The sequence below is a fragment of the Magnolia sinica genome, chromosome 1 (assembly GCF_029962835.1).
Source record: "Magnolia sinica isolate HGM2019 chromosome 1, MsV1, whole genome shotgun sequence".
NCBI lineage: Eukaryota > Viridiplantae > Streptophyta > Magnoliopsida > Magnoliales > Magnoliaceae > Magnolia > Magnolia sinica.
In genome coordinates, this window is record NC_080573.1 from 96,337,133 (window position 1) to 96,360,487 (window position 23,355).

At 37.6% G+C, this 23,355-nt stretch overlaps 1 protein-coding gene across 2 annotated transcripts in view; it reads left to right on the forward strand.

Moving 5' to 3' along the window:
• LOC131252016 (uncharacterized protein At3g49140-like) overlaps positions 1-16,003 on the forward strand; it is a 58,079-nt gene extending 42,076 nt beyond the window's left edge. The window contains exons 4-11 of one of the 2 annotated variants that reach the window (XM_058252978.1): positions 1,002-1,104; positions 1,220-1,287; positions 1,377-1,511; positions 1,626-1,748; positions 2,028-2,378; positions 4,334-4,486; positions 7,845-7,940; positions 15,767-16,003. In XM_058252978.1, coding sequence (XP_058108961.1) covers positions 1,002-1,104; positions 1,220-1,287; positions 1,377-1,511; positions 1,626-1,748; positions 2,028-2,378; positions 4,334-4,486; positions 7,845-7,940; positions 15,767-15,874 — 1,137 coding nt within the window. In that variant the 3' untranslated portion in view covers positions 15,875-16,003. Of the gene's footprint in view, positions 1-1,001; positions 1,105-1,219; positions 1,288-1,376; positions 1,512-1,625; positions 1,749-2,027; positions 2,976-4,333; positions 4,487-7,844; positions 7,941-15,766 lie in introns of those variants that run through there. The other variant, XM_058252974.1, reaches the window with a different exon arrangement.
• The last annotated feature ends 7,352 nt before the right edge of the window (positions 16,004-23,355 follow it).

A 23,355-nucleotide genomic window follows, 5' to 3' on the forward strand; every position in this document is an offset into this window, starting at 1 on the left:
GGAGTGAGGATCTTTGGATATGATCTTTAGAGATCTTTTGAACATCTCACACAAAGGTGTGCAATGTTGGAGTTGAGTAGCCCTGAATGAGAGAAAAGTGAAGAGAGCAGCAGCAGAGAGCTTGGCTGTGGGATCATTTTGTATGTGGTTACTTGAGTTTGCATCTAGTGAAGAGAACAGAAAAAGGGTTTAGTTCTAATCCCATCTTGTTTGCATCTCTTCCTGTCGTAGTTCTTCTATGTGCATCTTTTAGGTGCTCCCTAGTTGCCTAGGATCATCTCTGGTAAGACAGCAATAGCATTATGGTGTGCTTTTGTTGATCTCACTACTGTTTGAGAGTCTCGAGCACTCAGTTATGCTTGTACAATCACTGATTCTCAGTTATGCCCGTACAATCACCATTCCTCTTCTTTGCAAGGCTGGTCCATCTGATGGTCTCTTAACCAAAGTCAAAAGGTTCCAGGAGTTGGTGCCATCATCTTCAAAAATGTTATGCTCGTACAATCTCATGTGCGACTTGTGCAGGCATTTGGCATTTTGCTGCACAAATTCAACAAGATCATCATCTCCTCTGGGGCCCAGTGGAGTTCCATTAACAGGGTCCATCCTATTAATAGCTACAAAAAGTAGGGACCAAAGTAGGAGAATGCCCTATTAATGGCTCCATGAGAGGTAAAGTTACTGCTTTTCCCTGTTGGTTTTCAGGGTGCTAAGGGAGGATTGCCTTGTCCTTATAGTGATAGTGGCAACAGGAGTTACTTTCCCAAAGGTGTTCAACAAGCTTTCACCTCCTCTACGAGGGCGACAACAATGACGTCTTAATAGCATTTTTAAAAAAAGATTATCCTCATTTGTTGTCTTTCTACTATTATTATCTTTTATATACATATTCTATTTTTGTTCCCTAATGCTAGTTTGGGTTTTGCATTGTAAATAATGAGGTTTTATAAATATGGAATGTTCAGTGCCCTGAGTTTATCAAACCCTCATGCCACATGCAGGTAAATAGCAAAGCAACGCTGATGTTTTCAGGACCGATCAATGATGAAATTCATGAGAAAGTTTTCTGGCCAGATCTGCCTTATGTAACTGACGAACGTGGAGGTATGCAGGATGTGCTGATGTTGCTTGAAAAATACATATCATCTTCATGTTTAGTATCTCTTCTTGGAATCAGTAGTCTTTTCTTCAATTGTTACCTGTTTTGGAATCTGGTCAGATATTTACTTTGTGGTGCACAGCGATGAGGACATCATGCAAACTTTAACTGCTGAGAATAACTTTGTGGTACTGAACTTCTAGCTCCTTCTAGTCGATAACATCCTAATATATATCTTGGCCTTTTAATGGCTTACTTAATGTGGCATTTAATGCAGCAAGTAATAATTGGCTTGGATAACATAGAAATGCTCACCGAGATGGAACTATCAGGGCCATCCAATATGGATTTTGACATTGAAGAAATCATGGACGAAGATAGTAACATTGATGATGACGACGACAACGACGAGGTGTAGATTTTTTGCTAGATGAGTGTAAATTTGTGCATTTCATGAAAGCTTCAAAGTTGGGGATATCTTAGAACTTATTAACATCTTCCTTATTGATTTTAATATTTGCGGCAGGATTGGGTTGCCATTCTTGATGATGAGGAAGATGATTTGGATTTTGAGGCATTAGGCGATTGGGCAAACTTGGATACCATGCGTTCTTCTCATCCAATGTATTTTGCAAAAAAAATCTCAGAGGTATTCAGTTTATTGTGTATGCTTCATGATGATTTAGAAACATGATAAAAATATTCATGGATGCAATTACATTAAACTGCTTGGCATTGTGTCGCATTGTTGAGGATATATCTTTTTGTCTGGAACATGATATGCTTTTTGATATTCTGTTTTCTACACATGTACTTATGTCGGGTTTTCTTTCTAAATTATATGGTGGCTTTAGTGATCTTGCTGCCCCCTCCTCCCCTTTTCAATGATGTTTGATGGTATTGATTACACTTGGTTTTGTTTATGCAGGTTGTATCAAATCTCCATTTGGATTGGATGGATCAGCCTTCCACTGGTCTTGCTATCCAAGGTCTCTTAAGACCTGCCTTTATTGAAGAGCACGCTATTGTCCGAAAGCATATAGCAGGAAAGCAGACCAATAATGATGGTGCAAATCAAGCTGCAAAAGTTGTGGAGGACAATACTGAAGGTCTTGGAATGCCTAATGGTCATGAACATGAGTCAAGTTCCAGAACCTCATCTAAAGATAATGCAATCTGGACAGAAGACTTGGACAAAGATGAAAGTCTACAAACCGGGAGCTCGTTTTACAAGCTGGAGATGATTAAAATTCAACTAGTTTCTGCATATGGAAAGCAAGCATGTTCTGAGCACTATAAGATTTCTTTTTCCATCATTTCACTGCACGCTAATATTCTTTCTGACATTATACTTTCTAGCTAACTTCAAAGCATGTATTGTGGTACTTTTTTAAAAAAAAATTGTGGCTGGACACTGCTGTTTTGCTTTTATAACAGTGACAAATATGGACTCTACTCTGAAATATTAGGAATCCAGATTATAGTTTCATTCTCAACATAATTGAAGCATAACTGGCTTTTTAAAAATAAATAAATAAATAAAATTATTTATTGTAATCCTCTTCCATTCATGGTTTAAGTTTGTATCTCTTGTTGTTTCATTTTGGTTAACTTCATCAGAATTATCATAGTAGAGATCCTCATTTCTGATCCCACTAGTTTTATACTGAAGGTTAACAGTAAAAAAGAAAAAAAGAAATTGTTTTGTAATCTATGAATTGTCTTTTCAGACATCATTTAATACCTTACAGTCCAGCTTGTAGATGCTGGGGGAGGGGGTTAAAAAGGGAACTATTCTACTTTTGTTTTTGCACGTAAGCTAATGGCTTTGTGCAAGATAGAATGTGCAATTTTTCAAGAAGCCAATCGATTCAAAGTTATTTCTGTTTGATTGAAATTTTAGATCACCGTCAGAAGACCTTCATAGCACCTGAGGGAGTTTTTCTGTCATTGCCCGTCCCAAGCCAGATAAAGAGGAGGCTTGCATCAGGTTGGCAGCTGGATTGAAACTTTTTCCACAACTTCTTTCATGAATCTTGACAATATAACTCAAGAGTGGAATGGTGTAACAGGTTTCGTCTAGCTGAACCCGGTTATTTGGGATAAGTTGTAGATAACGATGACATCTGTGATGATCAGAAGACCTTCATATGTATAATAATTACTTAATTACCACTTTCTGGATTAATAAAGGGAAAAACCGTGGTAATCACTTGGATAGTACAAGGTGAAAGATGCACAACTTGACTCTTTTTTGCTTGTCTATGTTGTTCCATTTGATAAAGTGAGCCTGAAGTCATCATCACCGCTATATATGGATGATTTTGTATCTTCTGGATGATATTTAGAAATTTTGCTGGACTATACAACATGGAATTGAAGAAGCCAGAAGATTTAAATGGTTGATGTATTTAAAGTAATGACACAGATGCAAAGAGGTCTGTGAGCAGCTCATATTTTCATTTGCCTACTATTGAGTCTGGCAAATGTCAATGCATAAAAAAGAACAATCCTATAAATTGAGTAGGCATCTACTAATCCTTAGAATCTAACCAACATATATTGCTGAGAAATCATCCACTTAGCAATCAAACATGTTCTTTGCTACCATGTTCACATTGATTTCGGAAAAATGATGGGGTCCATATCTGCTGAAGGCTGAAACTTGACCTATTTGTTCCTGTCTTCCTGAAGAACATTGCAAAGGGGAAGCCCCATATGGGTAATCTTTTCTGGTAAATGTCCATTTTGTTCACACCCATTTTAGGTCACTTTGGTTTCTTTTTTGTACTTATAGATGGATGTGTATGACCATTGGATTCAAAATACATTCTTCTCATGATGCATTGTCAAGAAATTAAAATTGCAGACTTCACTTTTTTAAGACAGTTTATAACTTTTCAATGCAAAATTATGATGAAATCTATATTTGTGCTTTTAGCTTGTAGCTCATAACAACAGATAGATTGATTCTGTTCCCCAATATTAGTTCCGGTTTGTGGAACCTGTTCATGGTAATCTTTATGTAACTTTTGTGTCTACTTCTGAGGATGTCATCTGTTATCAAACCATCTGATGATTCTACCATTTGAACATGACTCTTATTTTATTGTTTCCTTATCCCATGGGTTAAAAGCTGAGCAATCTTATGATAATTGGAAAATGACTTCGCATGTCATGGATGTCATCATGAAAAGTTTGTGACAAGTATTCCATATTTCCTCTACTCTTCAGGCTATGGTAGAAGTCAATGATTTCCAGAAAGCTCGGCCAGATGTTATTGCACATTCGGCAGCCAAAATTATATCTCGTCTAAATGCTGGAGGAGAAAAGGCTGTACATGCCCTCAAATCTCTCTGCTGGAGAATCAAGGGTATTCAAGTAGAGGTGATGCATTTTATGCTCATCAATATGTTCTGGATCTTGTGCATGTAATGTTCTGCGTAATTTTGACTTCAATGGGAAAGTGGAGCATAAAAGTTTTATATCTATTGTAGTTCTTGGAACCGTATATCTTTTTAACACACCACACCTTGAAGATTAAACAAAAATTTAATTCTTCCCCACATTTTTTCTAGTGATAGTATATGCTAACCATCTACTTGTGGTCAACATCTTAGTGTTTGGGAAGTTCATTTCAAAATTTATGCTGGTATCAGTTTTCTCAATTTCTTCTGAGACGAATTGTGGTGCAAACATGGTTGACCTTTTAGAAGGCATTGTTTTGGGATTGTTTCTGAAGGATGTTGCCGTAGGATTCTCATGTGCTAAATTGTTCTGTTTCATTAATACTCACAAGGATGATCGCCATTGGCATTTTGAAGAATCAACAAGATTCTCTAGGATCATTGAGAGACTTTTTGGAATGAGCTTTTCTTTTTCTTCGTCGTCGTCGCCATCATTGTCGTTGACGTTGTCGTTGTTGTTGTCGTCATCATCATCATCATCATCTTCTTCTTCTTCTTCTTCTTCTTCTTTTCTTAGTACACATCATATGGTCACAATTATGAATTTCCTTTATTTAGGGTATAGTGAGTTTAGGTTGTGGAAAGGTTCTTGGTACAGTTGTTTTAGAACCTAGCTCACTTGATTAGGTAATTGATCCATTAATTAATGAGCACTGAAAATTCAGGTTCCATCAAGTATTTACATGAAATACTAAATAGAACGGCTGATTGGAAATCTCCATCTTGGCATGGCGAATAGATGACAGAATCTATGTTTTTTCTTTCTTTTTTCTTTTCATTTCTTTTCTTTTCTTTTCTTTTTTTTTTTTTTTTTCAAACTTTCTGCAAACTCACATTGTAGGTCCTTCTCCTTTGATGAGAAAAGAGCCTATGTTTTGGCATATTGGAATTGTATCATCCCACTGCTGATTTAATTGAATCAATTATGAATCATAACATTTCTCCTGAGTCCTGGCCTTTTATTTTGAAAAAAAAATAATAATGAAAGCCATAAGAAGTCCTAGAAGTAAAATAGTGATACACTATTCATTGTCCATGGACATCCATCAACTAAATGGACTACTATGTGAACTGAAGTATGAACATCTTCATACGGATAGCCAAAAATGAATATATGACAGATCTACTTCAAGTCCACTCAATTGACCCATGCATCTTGGAGAACCATTTCAAAATGATCATATCCGTAAATGATGAAACATCTTTACATGCAAACATTAAGCATCATAAGCCATTCCCTAGAAGTAAAATAATGATGCACTATTCATTGTCCTTTGACATCCATCGACTAAGTGGACTACTATGTGAAGTATGAACATCTTCATACAGATAAGCCGAAAATGAATATATGACAGATCTACTTCAAGTAAACTCAATTGACCCGTGCATCTTTGAGCACCGTTTCAAGATGACCATATCCATAAATGAGGAATCATCTTCATATGCAAAAATTAAGCATCATGAGCCATTCCTGTCATCTTGCAATCTTCCTTCACTTGATAATGTTTCCCTCTTCTTCGTCCTTAGATTCTAATGAGCAATGAGCAAAACATATTCTTCTTCCTTGTAGATGTTTCCTTTCCCCAACCACTGTTTCTTAGGGCCATTAAAAATGTTAAATGTTTAGAAGCAAATACTGTTTCTCAACTAACTATTGAAGTGTAAGAAATGAGTAGTAGTTCTAGCATAGCGTGTCTCAGATCTCTTGAGTCAGCATCCGTCTCTTCTTCTTTGTTCTAAAAAGTATTCCATCATGTCCATCCATGTGGTACCCCAATAGCAGGGCAGGATCCTCCATTTTACTGTTACACTTGTCAATAGGATCCATTTTTGATATGCAAATTGGCTCAAACACTTTCTCTACCATCTCTTTGCTATGTAATCAAAGTATGCCATAGTATTTCACTTATACAAGGACATTTAACCATTGTTTTGATTATCGGCAATGTTATCAGTATTGCCATCTCGGCAATAACCCTAACATTGGTATTATTAAAAGTCCTGGGTATCGCCAATATTTTGCTAAGCATTGCCAATGTTTTGATATCACCAATGTTTTCAACTGTGTAAATTCCAGGTGTTGCTTGTATCGCCAGTGTATCGGCAATATTTCAATAATGTCACAAAATCTGTTCAAAGAAAATCCATTTAAAATTTTTATAATAGGTGCATGGTTGTATGATGAAATACATGTTTGTATGTGTGTGTTTGTACTTTGTATGCATGCATGGATGGATCATTGATGGATGGTTGGATGGATGGATGTATGTATACATGTGTGTGTGTGTGTGTGTATGGATGGATGGTTGGATGGATGGATGTATGTATACATGTGTGTATGTGTGTATGCATGCGTGCATGGATGGATGGATAGATGGATCATGCATGTGTGCGAATATGTATGTATGTATTCATGCATGGATGGATGGATGGATCATGGGTGCGTATTTGCATGTACATATGTTCATGCATTGATGGATGGATCCACCATTTTCCCCATGCTTCCTGAGTGTTTCCCTGAGTCAACGATGCATGCTTTTAGGCCCCCATTAAAGGAAAAAATTATTATTTTCTTTCTAAATATGCAAATATGCGTCTTTTTTGCTATTATTTAATTCTTAAATATGCAAATATGTGTATTTTAGTATATCCTAAAGAATCATTGAAAAATTCCACCATTTCCCCAAGTCAGCATTACATGCTTTTAGGCTCCCATTAAAAGGAAACTTTTTATGTATGCGTCCTCTATGCAATTATTTGATTCCCAAATATGCAAATATGTGTATTTTAGCATCTTCTAAAGTTTTACTGAGAAATTCCACCGTTTTCCCCATGTTTCCCTAATGTTTTCCTTAGCGATACATTTCTGGGTATCAACCATCATATCGGCGATATTGATACATGTGTCCGTATCTTGAGCCAGCAATGCATGTAATGATACCGATGCTACGAACACTGCATTTACACTATTTCAAGTCTTTTCTTCTCTGAACGTTTCTAAACAAAGAGTTCACGTTCTTATGCCTCTATGTTCAAGGTACAACTAGAACTGATAAAATTAATTGGCAAGAAATATCTGTTTATGTACTCAAAATATGCTCCAGTTGCGCTGGCAACTGACGGCATTGCATGTGAGTTCAATATTGTTTCTTTTGGGCATTGGGTACACTAATTGGAGGTATGTTGCATCATTGAAGCTTTTCTTGTGCATCCCATTTTATTTTCTGTGAGGATTTGCTCAGTTGAGAACTCATGACTTATGTTGCAACTTAAAACAGGAGGTGGCACTCATTGGGGTGGATAGTCTTGGTTTCGACTTAAGAATCTGCTCTGGAACACAAGTTCAAACGTTACGATTTGCATTTAACACGCGGGTATGATATTATTGTCACTTGGTGGTATTTTTTTTATTTTTATTTTTTTTGTACTTCTATCCTTATGTTTTGATTTCTTAGAGAGATAGTTCCAGTTCTGGTGGATGCTTTGCTCAAATAATATTTGTTTACAAAGCTTGTTTATCTCATATTCTAGGTTTTAAGGTGTCTGGTTTGGTAAATAGTATATGGTAAAGGCAAAAGAACAATGCATTTATCTCATATTCTAGGTTTCTTACGAAGCTTGTGTTTTTTTTTTTTTTCTAAGTGTATACCTTTCAGCCAATTCCAGAGTTATGTTACCCAGGAGGGAAGCCTCTAGCACACTTGCACCATGTTTCAAAATAATCTTTAGGCTTATATCGATGTCTAGCCTATGTTGCATGGATTCAAACGAAAAAGCTACCTGAAGCACACATTTTAAGGTTGAGATAACATTTTCTGATATCTACTTTTCTTTTATTGGTACATTGTATAAAATTTCACGTACAACCTAATGCATCAGTTTTTAATTCGTCCTTTGAAGGACTAGCATCTTCTAGGAAAGATTTGGTGTCCTCCTAAGAAGAGTGCCTTATTTTGGAAGGAGCAGGCATCCTCCGAAGAACTAACATCCCTTTAAGTAGAAAGGATGAAATTTTAGGTCTCTCCTGGAAGCAATGATTATTCCTCTCCCCCCAAATTGCCCATAACACTGCCATAAGAACCAGCCTCCACACAAGGGTTGCATCCTTACCGAACCTTCCCCCATGCCAGGCCCAAAGTAGTCCCACAATCCACATTGGCGTAACCCACGGAGTCAAAAACAGCCTCGAGGAAGCTGACCCAAACTTCAGCTGCAAACTCACAATGGATGATGTGATGATCAATCGATTCTTCGTCTTTCATGCACAAAAAGCACACATTGGGAAGTACCATTGATCTTTGTCAAATATTGCCTTTCTTCGCCTCCACGCTTAATGAATTTTGATGTACCTGGACTTTCTGATTGTCCAATCAGGGCCCGATTGTGTGGTCAGGTACATCTAATTGTATATCATCATAGGTCATGCCCATCCAAGGGTTCAAATTACATATCAGTCTGAACCAACTGTACAAACTGAAGATGTGGACCATCCAACCATCCAAATTGATGATATGGACCGCAATAAGACTCTTGGTTGATTTGATCGATCATATGGATGACTAAGGTACTGATGTGTTATTTTGGACAAGATCAATGGTTTGATTGGATTGTGGGACAACCAATTAGATGGCTTTGACTGATGACTGGTTGAACTGTGGGTCTAATAGTCCAACCATACCCTTGTATATGACTTTTATGCAAACTATAGAGCCCTTTTGTCATGTTTGGACAATCTATACAGCACTACAACTGTTACGGTTGTATGAAGGCGTTGGTATTCAGCTAGTTTTTGGTTTCTAAAGTAGTTTCCTAGTTAGGTTATCTTTCCTATCTTTTGTTGCAAGAGTTATTATGAGAAAGAATATATGTGGACAGATGGATCTAGAGAGGAGTTTCTACACAATTGTTTTTAGAAGCTGCTTGTATAGTTTTGTGGCCTAATGCATGTGAGACAATGATGAATGATACTTTGGATATTTATTGAAGAAAGTTATTCTCTAATAGTTTCCTATAATGGGATCTAGCCTAGGCAAGTGATTCTTCTAGACTCTAGCAGTGAAATGCCTCTAGATCAATGTTGTCGAATCGCATATGCAACCGCATTTTTATTTTTATTTTGAAATTTTTATTAAAAAATGTAATTTCTTATATTTTTTACATTTTTTTAAAATGAATTAAACTTCAAGTGCTTGAATCTTGATCTTCTAACTTCCAAGAGCGGAAATGTTGTAAGAGAAGAAGAGAGTTTTGGAGTGAGAATATTGCAAATGGGGAGGTTTGGAAGCCTTATATATATATATATATATATATATATATATATTGATGTGCCAACCATTGGCCAATATGCGATCGCATATTTTCGCATATGCCACATATGCAATCTACATATGGATATGCGCATATGTGGTCGCACATGACAACAATGCTCTAGATCCTTTTGGTAACCCCCCCACGTTGTGTAGTGTGAATCAATGCATTTATGCTTTTTTTCCCTTTTACTTTATTCCATGTTCTGTTGTAAGCGAAGAATCTTTAATTTTGAGGCATTTTCTTGGATGATTTGATCTTCTAATTGGTAAGTAATCTTTCTTTCTTTCTTTCAAGTTGTGCTATATATCAGTCTCATTCTTTCATCCTATGCTCTAAAGGTTGATGGCCATGAAGGAATGATTACTAAATGAATTTTACAAAATGTTTTGGGTGGGATTGGATGGTAGGTGTGAAATATTTTCTTTATGAGAAATCTAAGGGAAAACAAACCTAAAGTCTTTGATGGGTTGTAAAGGCTTTGGAGGATGTTTACGTGGTGAGAAATGGGGATAATGAATTTGGAAGTGGATGATGCTTCTCATAAATCCTTCTTCTGAGCTTTGGCTAAGTGGAGGAGCTATCTCCTTGTGCCTTTGTTTGTGGAAACTTGCTTCCTCCAAGAGTGAAGAAGGCCTTGTTGGATTGCTACAATAGACAATCTTCATTTGTCGAACCATCTTCAACATAGGAATCATGGGCCTCTTGATTAGTGCTTCATATGTCAAGACACGAAAGACATGACAAATCATCTCATTTATTATTGTTGGGTGGCTTGTCTCCATGTTGACATTTTATAGACCTTTTTTAAGTTGTCATGATGTAACGCTCCAAAACCCTGCACCTGAGTACTAAGACTCATATATTGAATTTGAGGGTGTTAACTAATAATGAACGGGCTCTCTAACACCAACTCTTGTAGCGCCTCGGTTTTTGCTACTCGATTATAATACTCTCACACGGAAACCCGAGTGCCACAAAGGGAAGGGTCACATGTGGGGTTATTTCCCACGTGTCCATGTAATCAGGTTAACATTCCACCCATAATCAAAAATCAAATCAACGTAGCAGTCATATATGCAACGGGCATTAGAGATAAGTAGAGGTAACTAAATCAGATGTGGTAGGGCAAAAATCCAAATGAATATAAATCCAAGCTCACTTAGCTGGGGACCATACAGCCACAATATCCACAAATGTACTGGAAGTGCAACAACAAAAGGAAAACTAATAACTACTGGCCGGGCTCACCTAGCCCAACTGCACTAATGCAACCTCCTCAACTTCTAGATCTTCATCGACTCTGCGAGGTGCCCCCAAGTGCCACACTAACCTGCACTACTCCTGGATCATCTGTATAAGTCAAATGAAAGGTGTCAGTCGCTAACATAGTAAAGAAATACCCTCAAGATTATGCACACAACATGTTAGTTCAGTAAAGTATTCAAATAGAATCAAGGGGTTCCTATGCTCATAATTCATACATGTCAGCAAATGTCATTGTAAGTAAGAACCTAAAAATATTCATACAAATCACAATTGTTTGTCTTGTTTAGACGCATGGATGCATGAAATGCATTTAGTCTAGGGATGCACATCCAGTTTGGGGATAGGGTGTGCGCGACATGCACACGTTGACGGAAGGCATGCAAAGTACATGTGTTGGTGCATTCAAGTTGTTAGTCCCCTCATGACACCGCCTCACTCTCCTTGCCTGGGAATTTGGAAGGAAGAAGAGAGAACATAGAGTTGAAGGGCATGCAACGATCCGGAGCGGCGATCCGCTCTCTCTCTCTCTCTCAGCTAGGAAATGGGAAGAAAGGGGCGAATGGGCTTTTATAGCCCCAAATTTCGAGTTTGGTGGTTTTAAGTGCACAACTTTCCAGTGACTTTTGGTCGAACCGACAAAGCATGAATTTCACAGGTTTCCAAGGTTACACAATTGGTTGGACCGACAGGTCTGTAGGTTGAACTGACAGACCACAACTTCATCTCATAATTGGATATTTTCACTGATTTAGGAAACTAGGGTTCTACTCTATGTTCTATTGGTTAACCCTTTGTTGAGAAGGCTAAATTTGGTGCGATCTCGCGAGAATTCTGTCCTGCTAAACAATTGGGGTTTACTGGATCCGGGGATCCGCGACCAGTGTGGTACGGCATGGTCTGTTTGTGCGCGAAGTCTAATTAAGTTCGGGTTTCTAGAATAGAGGTGGCACTAGCCATATTTGATGTTTCCTAGTTTACATGCATGAGAGCACGCATGATTAAATATTTTAATCAAAAAATTTCCGATAACACTCGAGGACACCTAATACCAAGTATTGGAGAGCTGGGATGTTACACATGGGTGTTGGAGGAAAACATAGGCATTCTCGTTCAAAATCAGGGACAAGTGGGAGAAAATCCTCTTGCAAATTCTGTTATTATTTTATTTTTGTTGGCTTTTTGGAGTATTCGGGAAGAACAACAACATTTTCAACAACACAATTAATCTGGTAGAAAAGGTGGTTCTGAACATAAAGAAACATCGGCAAATGGGCTTTGATCAACATTTTTTTAAAGCCATTTTGGTTATGGATTTTGTTCTAGATTGGATGGCTTCAATTAATAGTGAATTGAGAGGAGAATTTCAGATATTTCTACCAAGAAGGTATTGGAAATTACATTTTGATGGTTGATTCACTGGTAATATGATCTCCTCTTTGTTTGGCAGTGTCATTAGAGGATATTGAATTGGCCTTCTTAGGTATGGGTGATTAGAGAGATTCGTCCAATCATCAAGTTCCCATTGTCACAATCTAACTTTATGATTTACTCTCCATTTTCAAAATTTAAATTTCGGATGTGAAAACATTAAATGGCAACATCAATTTGCATATGTAATGATACTATGTGAACGTAATGGTTTTGAAAATTGGTTCGATATATAGGCTTATGTTAGCGCACAACTGTATGTGTGCTAATGGGCTTTGACTTTAATAGATAGTCATAAGCATTTTTCAGCTTCAAATGTATGCATATGGTAGCGCGCAACGGCTTTGAAGCCTAAGCTTGCTTCAAAACTAAAGTGTGTTTTACTAATAGGCTTTTCAACCATTGTTTGCTTGCTGGGACATTCAGATGAGCAGATACTACCTGCTATTGTTATTGTCCCGCAAGAAAGAGGGGCTAACCGAAGTCCGAACACCACCCAAAGATCTGAATGATGATTCTTTCTTGCAACAAACCTTCACCTCCCTTCCCTCGCCTTGCTTCACCAATGGAACTCTGCTCAGGCTTCTCCTCACTGGGATGCCCTTTGCCCTCATTCCTAACATTGGGTCGCTCGCTCACTTCGTCTTATGCTCAACCCTCTTTGTTTTGGGCCGCAGGGGTTGAGCTATGACTATGTTTGCTCCCTCCTAGTAACAACCAAATCAATAAGTTATTCAGACATCCTATTTACAAGTACTATAAGCGGCGAGGCCTGTGTTCTCAATAGGTGAAGCCACACATCCCGTGCTTTCCTCTTTTATTTTATACCTCTTAATTGTTGCTCGCCCCTACCCCCCTAGGGGGTGTTTGATTTTCCAATTCCTCAGTAAATAGCTCATTATTGTGATTTACGTCCGTTTGATTTCCATGGGGTATTTCCACCTTGAAACTTGGGTCCATAAAGGGTTGATTTAAATCTTTGGGGTCCACCGTGATGTATGTGACATATCCATGCCGTCCATCTGTTTTACTTGAACCTTTTAGGGCATGAGCCCAAAAATGAGGCAGATCCAAAGCTCAAGTGGCCCACATCATAGGAAATTATGGTCGTAAAAGGTTACTAATGGTAGGCATTCAACCCATTGTTTCATGTGGCGTGGTCCACTTGAGCTTTGGATCTACCTCAATTTTGGATTCGTGCCCTGAAATCATCTTGCAAAATGGATGGATGGCGTGGATAAGCCACATATATCCCAGTGAGCCTCACATGAAATTCATACCCCCCTCGATTTTAGTGTCAAAAAAGCAAATGGTCATTGTCAGCATAGGAAAAGTTGCAAGAATTACATTGGTAAAATTTCCTTTTGAAGACACAAGGTGTCCCCGCCCCTTTTGAAGCGACACTATTCCATGCGGATACACGCAATCACCCACAACCACGTGGATTGAATAATGCCAAGGAGGGGAGTCGAACCCACACCTGTAAGAGCACATTTACATGTATTTACATGGGGGAATTGAAAAAACAAACACCCCCTCAGTCGCTGGGGAGGCTATACTCTCAATTGGTGAGGCCTCGCATCCCTTGCTTGAGGATTGTGCTCTCCCTCGTATAGGACAACATAGTTATAGTGAACCTATGAAGGAATTGATTTTAAACACCTGATAGTTGATCACTCTCTTGCCTTGCTTACTGAAAGCTATATGCTTGCTTGCTCTGCTTTCTGATTTGCCTCCTCAATGGCGGCAAGGGAAGTCAGCGCTCGGGCTTTTATCTCGAGGAAGCCCTGCGCTTAACTTCTAGCTTTGTTGTCCCTTTGCCAACTTTGAGATGAGTCATCGTATGGTGACCAAAGAGAAGTTATGCTAGGCTTGTGATAATTTATAGGGAGTGGGTCGTGTATCCATATGTTCCGTTGCTTCGGTAGCTCCATCTCTACTTGGGGAGGCGGTACTCACTTTAAATTCCTAGGTCTATGCATCTTGTATCCATCCAGGTGTATCTCAAGTGTAACTCCTACAAGAAGGCTTTAGTTTAGGAAGGAAAGTCTGAAGATCTGATGGGCCTTTACACGCTGACAATCCCTAATTACCTTGTGCCTGAATGTGAGGTGTTACCGCCCTAGCCTGAGGGCTAAGAAGGGCAGAGGGGCACATTTTCTTGGGGAACTTGCATGCCAAGGTTTGTAAGATCCTGAGAAGGATTGAAGATGGATCAGTCCAAGCAAGAAAGAGTAAGGTGAGGAAGCTATGAAGGCATAAGGAGGTATGGAGTTTCGATAGGCCAAATATTCAACCGTTAGTTTCTACAAAATGTCGAGTGGGATAGAGAAAAACCAACCGGAGAGTGGGAATAAGAACCAACCCCTTGTCATTAAATCAATATCAGAGTCAGAATGTATTAGTTGTTTATTCTCCCCAACCCCACCCTATCCGTTCCTAGGCCATTGAATTTCTTTCTCAATTACAGGGAAACTCCTTGTTCTATTTAGTTAATGGATCATCAGTACGAGTTGGAGGATCCTTGAGAGATTGTCCTCATTTTGAGTGTCCACATGAGATTGTTGAGGTGTCTACACAGGCATGTGGTCATCTTTTATATTCTGTCGAGAGTTTGGATTGCTCCACCTAAGTAGAACGAAAAGGAGGAACTGAGAGGGGGGGGTGGGTGGGTGAGGGAGAGGAGAGAGGAACCATTGATGAAATTAATGTATTCTTTGCTTTGCTACTGTGTATGAATCTCACAAAAGCAAAACCCTTCATCATGCTAGATTGTCTATATTTTGGTATAGACATCTACCACCATGCCAGTTCTTCATGCCATCCTTTCCAATCAGCAGAAGGGTGCCACCATACTGCTGAATCCCATTCTTACCATGGCTCTCGGGGCTTCTTCCACAACTTTGCCTCCTTCTAACCACTTGCCAATTTTTGACATCTTCCACCATCATTTAAAAGAGTACAATTTGAATTGAAATGGTGACAGAATTTGATGAGGTAATAGATATAACCCATCCTAATGGATTCTCTTACTATGTTGCTTTACGTTTCAATAACACTCTTCCTTGTTTCGCCAGCTTCTTAAGAACACAGTTATTCCACTGTACATCTGAAACAGTATTTTATTTAGAAGACAAGCAAGATAAATCTCCTTGCTAAAACCAATCATCTTTTTTCCTCGAATGAGCACTTGCAGGCCACTTCAGAATACAGTGCTGAAAGACAGCTTCATGATCTACTGTTCCCGAGGATCCATCAAAACATGCTGCAAAAGCAGCAAGAAGCTCGCCGAAAGGATTATTGATTTGTACATAACCACTCAACATGTGTGGATTGTTGTGTCAGAGTAGGAGATGTTGGTTGGATGTAGCAGTTTCTTGCACTGTATTGTAATTATTATGAGTTAAATGGCTGTATTTAATTCTTTTGGTCATGGTGGCTGGCTTTTAATTCCTTTTCCTTATATATATATATATATATATATATATATATATATATTACATTTTTTATTGGCAGAAAGTTCATGTTTATTCCTGGGGCAGATTAGCCATTGCAAAAAGCCTGTGTAAATGATTTGGCATTTTTCATTCCTTACTGTCCTAGAGAAGGGACTGCCTGAGAAAGTGCGGCTTTGAGCTTTGAGTAGACATTACCTATGTACTTTTTCATTTGAATTACCCAAATCATTAGTTGACTTTTTGCTGTTTTCATTGAAGCACGATCTTTTTCTTAACCGTCCAATTGTGGGGTCTACTAATCTCTCAAGATCAGTGTTCAAAATATTGAAATTCAGAGCAATGTGGCAAGATGCATTCTCTTAGTGATATGAACGAGGTATTGAATGCATCTGAAATTCATTTTTGATCATCTCATAACCTTCAGAGGTGCATCATGCATTTAATACCCTTGTTATACTGTGGAAAGAGAATTTAATATATGTATTAAGTTTTAATTATCCCAACGCTTCCTTGCTTTTCTCTTGCTTTCTTCTCATGTTAAAAAATAAAAATAAAAATAAAAAAAATGACAAGAAAGTGTTTAGAGTATCGATTGCAACTCAGCAAAACACCCCTAATGGTGGTGTCTGGATGTGTTGGACAATGTGGGCCCAACATGATGTAGGTGTTTTAATTCCATGCCGTCCATCCATTTTGCCCCCCTCATTTTAGTACATAAATCCAAAAATGAAGCAGATATGAAGTTCAAGTGGACCACACCACAGGATATCATGGAGACTGAACGCCCACCACTAAAAACTTCTTGGGGCCACAAGATTTGGCTGAGGTTGATGTTTGTATTTTCCCTTCATCCAGCTCTGAGCGACGTTATCAACAGGTTAAATGACAGATAAACATTATGGTGGGCCATAGGAAGGTTTCAAAGGTGGGAAGGTTTTAACTGTGGGTGTTATTATGCCCACCGTTTCCTGTGGTGTGGTCCACTTAAGCTTAGAATCTGCTTCATTTTTTGGTTCATGCCATGAACTGAGCTGGAAAAATGGATGGTCGAAGTGGATATAAAACAAATACATCACATTGTCCCATGCACCCAACACATCACACATCAGCTGAGGTTGGTGTTGGCAACACCACGCAATCGGCTTTCTTTTTTCCCTCATTGTCCCACTAACGAAGTATAAAAGCAATGGGTTAAAAGGGGGAACTGTGTTGGGCTGACTTGAGTAGGCACAATAAGTGCCTGACTTCTGCTAACCAAGGAGACGTGCGTCAGATCCAGTCGTCCATCAGGTGCGCCGTAATATTTTCACCATCGATCCTAAAATTCAGTCACATCCAAGAATTGGGCCATATCATAGGGAACGGTGTAAAATTATGCCTAAAATTATAAAGTCACATAGTGTCGCCCACGGGTTTGTTAGAATGTCCTGATTTCAAGAAATCGATTCATCTTGGCGCGGCATGTCAGATGAGTGGATTGGATGGCATATACAAACGTGTGTGCACCCCCACATGCAATTTGGATGATTTTAACAGTAGGACTTTCTGTCTCAACTTTTCCCATGGTGTAGCTCATCTGAGTGTTGAATCGGCCCGATTTTTGGGCTCAGGTTCAAACATAAGATTGCACACCTAATGGACGGGACAGATCTAATCCACATGAAGTTTTTCTGCTTATGTCACTAAAAGTAATGCCTCAGGGAGGTCTCTATGCAAGTATGCAACCCACCTTGCATATGGTTAGGGTTGGGGTTGTCAACGGCCAGCCGGGCACGGCTGAGCTCTATGTTACCCAATTGCAGCATAAAATACTTTAGGCTAGCCTAAGCCCAGCCAATGTAACGAAATAATAATAATAATAATTAAAAAAATCCAAAGCATTGCCCATGCCAGCTGGTACAACACAGTTTATGTCTCCACCCAACTCAGCACAGCCTGCGTCTGCTTGCGCATACCAAATGCATAAAAACAAATCTTTAACTTCTTTTAATCTAAAAGTTAGATGGTTAAGTAGAAAATTCAAAATTTCAATTTAAGTCTGTCACGCCCCAAAATTTGAATACAGAATGTGTACCCTCATATCTGAGTTACGGCATGTAACTCAAAAACCAAATGTACTAAAAATTGTTTCTTCATATCCTTTTCTAAAGGCTCAGTTTACATTTACTCCACAATCTCAATATTCAACAAGACATCTTTAATTTAATCATTCCAATCATACATTTATATCAACCACCAAGAAATTATAACCATTCAATCCACATATCTATATTATTAACAAAAGCTAAGCATTGTACTACAACTCACTCAGTTGGGGCTTATTGAAACCATTGACTAATATACTGTAAAATATTCAAGATTTCTCAACTATCCAATTAAAATTTGGCTCAAAAACAAAATTAATCATAATTCGGCTAAATAATGTTACTGATTCAACACATTCAGCTCGTCTTCATCAAGATAAGGCCATTGTCCTTGTGAATCGACCACTGGTTCACCTTCCTGCCTTGAACTTGAGTAATTGTTTTATCGTCCACTAAATCTTTACAATTTTTTCATCAATATAACGTCAACTAGCCAGGCCCAATGAGTGAACCCATCATAGTTCATGCACTTCATAATTAAAATAGGAATGCATGAATTTTATGAGATGCATGAATACATCAAGTGGGTTGATCAATCCATTTGCTTGAGTTGGATTCTATCAACCCGCATCTCCCCTTCTTGGGGTAGGCTTCCACATATTATGGGCATCCAAGAATGGTCTCCTAAGTCACCTGATACTATAAGTACCTAAGGTCATCTAGGGAATGCCCCCAAGTATTCAGCGCAGATATGTGATGTTTGACATGGATGTATGAGAATAACTGATACATCATATTCACAATTGTTACATATATAGCAGTATATATATTTCAATTTTAAACAAGTTCAACAAAGCACTCAATACAAAGAATCACAAATAGCAAACCAAATATATGACTATTTTAATCACAACTGAGAGGAAATATGCTGGGATCACTCACCAAAAATCTGGTGATTTGGATTCTGATACGTTTTTGGGACACGGGTCATATACTCGGGTCCTGAAATTCGGGGCGTTACATAATTATATCTACTTAACTTATTCGATCAATTCACTTCTAGTTAATCAATTCTTTAACTTGGGACAACCCACAGAGAATTCAACCGTTAGATTCTGAATTCTCTTTTATCCTACCCACAATACTTATAGTTAGTCATCTTTTCATGTGGGGTCCACTTGACTAACCAAAACGCTTTACCATCCCATTATCTTTAAATGATCAAGGGTTATCACTAAATTACCTCTCAAAATGAAAATATCAAATTTCTAAACAAATAAAAATTTCCAGCGTATTGTTGATGGTCGACCTAATCGGTCGACACTACCTTCAATCGGTCGAGGTCCGATTGAAACCTACTTCGATTGGTCAAATTAAATCCGATTTTTAACAAAATTCGCTAGATATTTTTTGTCCCTTTCGATCAATCGAAAGTACATCTTTGATCGGTTGAAATACCATTTGATTGGTCGAAATGCCTTATCGACTGGCCGAACACCTTCTGGTTTTCGAAATTAAGTTACTGGACTATTTGGGCTGTTTTCGACCAGTCGAAATGATTGCTCGACTGATCGAACCGATGTTGGTGGAATTTTCTAGATGATTTGAAATTTATAACTTTGAAAGTTTCCTTATTTTTCTTAATTCTTCTTGTTTTAAATGATTCATTTATTATAAGGGACATAGTTGGACCATCCATTGACATCACAAAATTCCAAATTGGAAATGAGCCAATAGATTGTTTAGGTCCAGACCATCCATACTTTCAAAATCTAATTCTAAGTTTAATAAATACTATCATAACCTTTCATCCTTATGGCCATCAGACAGTTATATCTACCCATACTTTCTGTATAACAAGTTAAATCTATCCCAAATTAATCATAAATTGTAGAGATCAGATTTGATCCGTCCGATCACCATCTTAGAATTTAAGGTATAAAATGATCCCCATAGTTAGATCTAATTCACAATGATCATCATATGATTTGATCAATATATAAACGGTTCATATTAGATCTAACACCATTAATGATCCACACACAACTTATTATATAATTTCATGTATATGATTAGATCATATCAATATGGCTCATCCATTGATCAAATCGATTTGAAAAATAGGGTTCTGATATCTTTCGGCTCTTAGGATCAAATGATCCATTTAGATCCATCTTAACACCGTCGGATGCAAACAATTTAACTAATTTCTAAAATAACATTGCCCATATATGAAATTCCAATCATATCTTTCTTAAAATTTTTGTATGTTTCTATGCATTGATTGTGTGGCCAATCCACACCGTCCATCGCATAGATCGGGCAGAGATGAACAAAATGACAAAAAATGAAATAAATCCTAGGGTTAGTGCTTACCTAATTAAGCCTTCCTAAAATATCATCTCTCTTTCTCTCCCTAAGGTTTTCTTTCTCTTTTGGTTTTTATTTGGTAAAAAGTTATTATTACTATTCCATGAATCAATCCTCCGACCTCACCCACAACTAAGAGTCATGACAACAAGAATCAATCCCTCAATCTCTCTCAACCAATAGTATTTTTACTAACTCAGTTATTGACTTATTTTTATTCTTAATTTAAAAAGTTAAATTTTAAATACCAATCACATTTCTAAGTGCACATAAATTTTGAGTCGTTCAAAGTCAATCATGTATCTCATATCACCAATCTACATCTTACATCACTCATGTATATATTAGAGCACACATGATCTGAGAGGTCAAAATCTCATTTCTAAATAATGAGGAGAGTGGTTCCAGTAAGTGTTATGCCTCTATTTGACACCTTCATTTGAAATGAACGGTTGGCAAGAAAATGTAGGAACTCACATACAAGCTAATGTCCCCAATCTTTTTAAATGGCACACTGAGTAACCTATTGTTGATCTAAATTGTTCATTCATTCATACAATAAAAACCAAGCCATGGTGCAAAATCATGCCAATCCGATGATCATAAGTTTCCAATCACTAGCAAGAAAATGGCTAGTCAAGATTAATCAGAGAAATAAAATAGATCCAATCACTTTCTTAAAACATCTAATAGATAACTCCTACATGGTATTTCTTATGATTCTAAGGCAACACTTTGATTTGATGATTCTAACTATGTGATTTATGGTTCGTAAACAACAAAGGTTGTAGCAAATTGGCTCCATTCAATGTTTTAGGATCATTCGATTGACGTGATTCTTTCTTGCTCTTAATCTGATTAGGAGCATATAGCATATTGGTTAGGTTCTTAACCCATGTTTCCATTTTTTTTCTCCAAAAGCTAAGAAAAAGTCATTCTATGGCTATAATGCCTTTTCAAATTCTATTCCTAAGTGTGGCATTTAGATGTCTGAGAGAGATTTGATCCATTCATATGTGACTTGTAGGTACCACCACAACACCCGATTAACAATTTCTCACCTAGCACTATTTAGATGGTCAATTCAATTATTCAATGGTACACCTGGGACAACACCACCTCTGAGAAAAAGCTAGAGATGGTTTTGAGTAAGAGAAATTTCCCTATGTAGCTTCAGTTGTAACTGACCAGCTTAACTAAACCTCCAAAACTTGATTTTCCATTTCTAACCTATTTTGTACAGACTGACCTCTTTTGGACAAAAATACCTTCTTCTTTTTTTGGTCATATTCCTTTTCATTTGGCTATACCTAAAAAACCTTATTCTCTTTGTTTTTCATCCTGAAATCTCCAGTTATTATCATTGTCAATAAGGGTTTTCAATTTTGGAATTGTGTTTAACTTCTCTTCTTCTTCTTCTTGAACTCGTGTTTCGCTAGAACAACGACTGTGGGAGATAAGAATGAAGAATGAATTTTTTTTCACAACGAAAATTGTCCGAGTACAGGTGAATATTGACCGAGTACATGTGAAAATTCACTGAGTAAATATTGACTGAGTATAGGTGAAAATTAACTGAGTACAAGTGCAAATTCACCTAGTACAGGTGAATATTGACTGAGTTCTCTCTAAATTGACCGAGTACATTGATATTCAAAGAGAACTCAGTCAATTTCATTGTACTCTTTGAAGTCTACAGAGGGAAATTTCTCAATTTCTTTTGACAAAAAAAAAAAACTTTAATATGTAACGATTCGCTGAGAATATTTTGGTGTATTTGTTTTCAGTTAATGGCTATGAGAATCATCGTATGCTCTTATAGTAGAGAGTTAATATGTGAAAATAATAGATACACGTATAAGGGTTAAAAGTCAAAAAATATTACTTAGTGTCAGGACTACATCAGAGAAGCTTCTATTTAAAATGTACAAGATTATTAAGACTACATCGAAGGATCATGATATTAGGATGAAACATGCTTAAACCAATCAATCCCTTAATCTAAAATCGAAGAAGACGAAGATGTGTGAGTGTTCTTGGCAGCACAATTGGAGCATCCGAATACATTCATGCCTTTAATCATAGAGACAGTGCATCGTACTAATAAGACAATACACGAAGACCCCGTTGGTTGTAGTGGTGATGTCATCGTTAAACATGATTCCCCTGTAGTTGAAAATCCATGTGATGAATGTGGTGTTAGCTGGGCAACTGACCTTAACCTGAAATGTGAATATATGAGAATATATGACATCACCTTTACAAGTACATTTAAACAACATTTCACTGCCCAAGCCACCTCGAACATCAAACTTCATGACTGGTCAAGTTAATGTGCCTACGTGATGTTAGCTGGGTAGCTGACCTTAACCTCAAATGTGAATATATTGCATCACCTTTATTTACAAGAATACATGTGCTTTCAACATCCACCACCGGTAAAGAATGTATACGTCTAAGCGATATTCCACTGCCCGAGCTGTCTTGAAAATCAAACTTTATGACTGGTCAAGTTAATGTGCCTTTCAAGGATGACGCATTTATCAATGCATATCTATTAGAATATTCAGATTCATTGGATGACCCGATTGAGATAGCCGTTAGACAAATGTTTAAGGACAATAGCTGGTGCCAATATGTTTTGACCCAATTTGCAATTCGTAAAAACTTTCAATACAAGGTCATGTACTCATCATCCAAGAAATTTATCATGGTGTGTTTCGAAGATAATTGTGAATGGAGGGTACATGCATCTAGGGTAAATGATATGGGGATATTCATGATAAGGATGTGCACGTCCAAATACAGATGTGGCATGTCATGGATGAAGAGCAATCATTGACAAGCAAGTAGTAAATTAGCTAGTGAGTTGG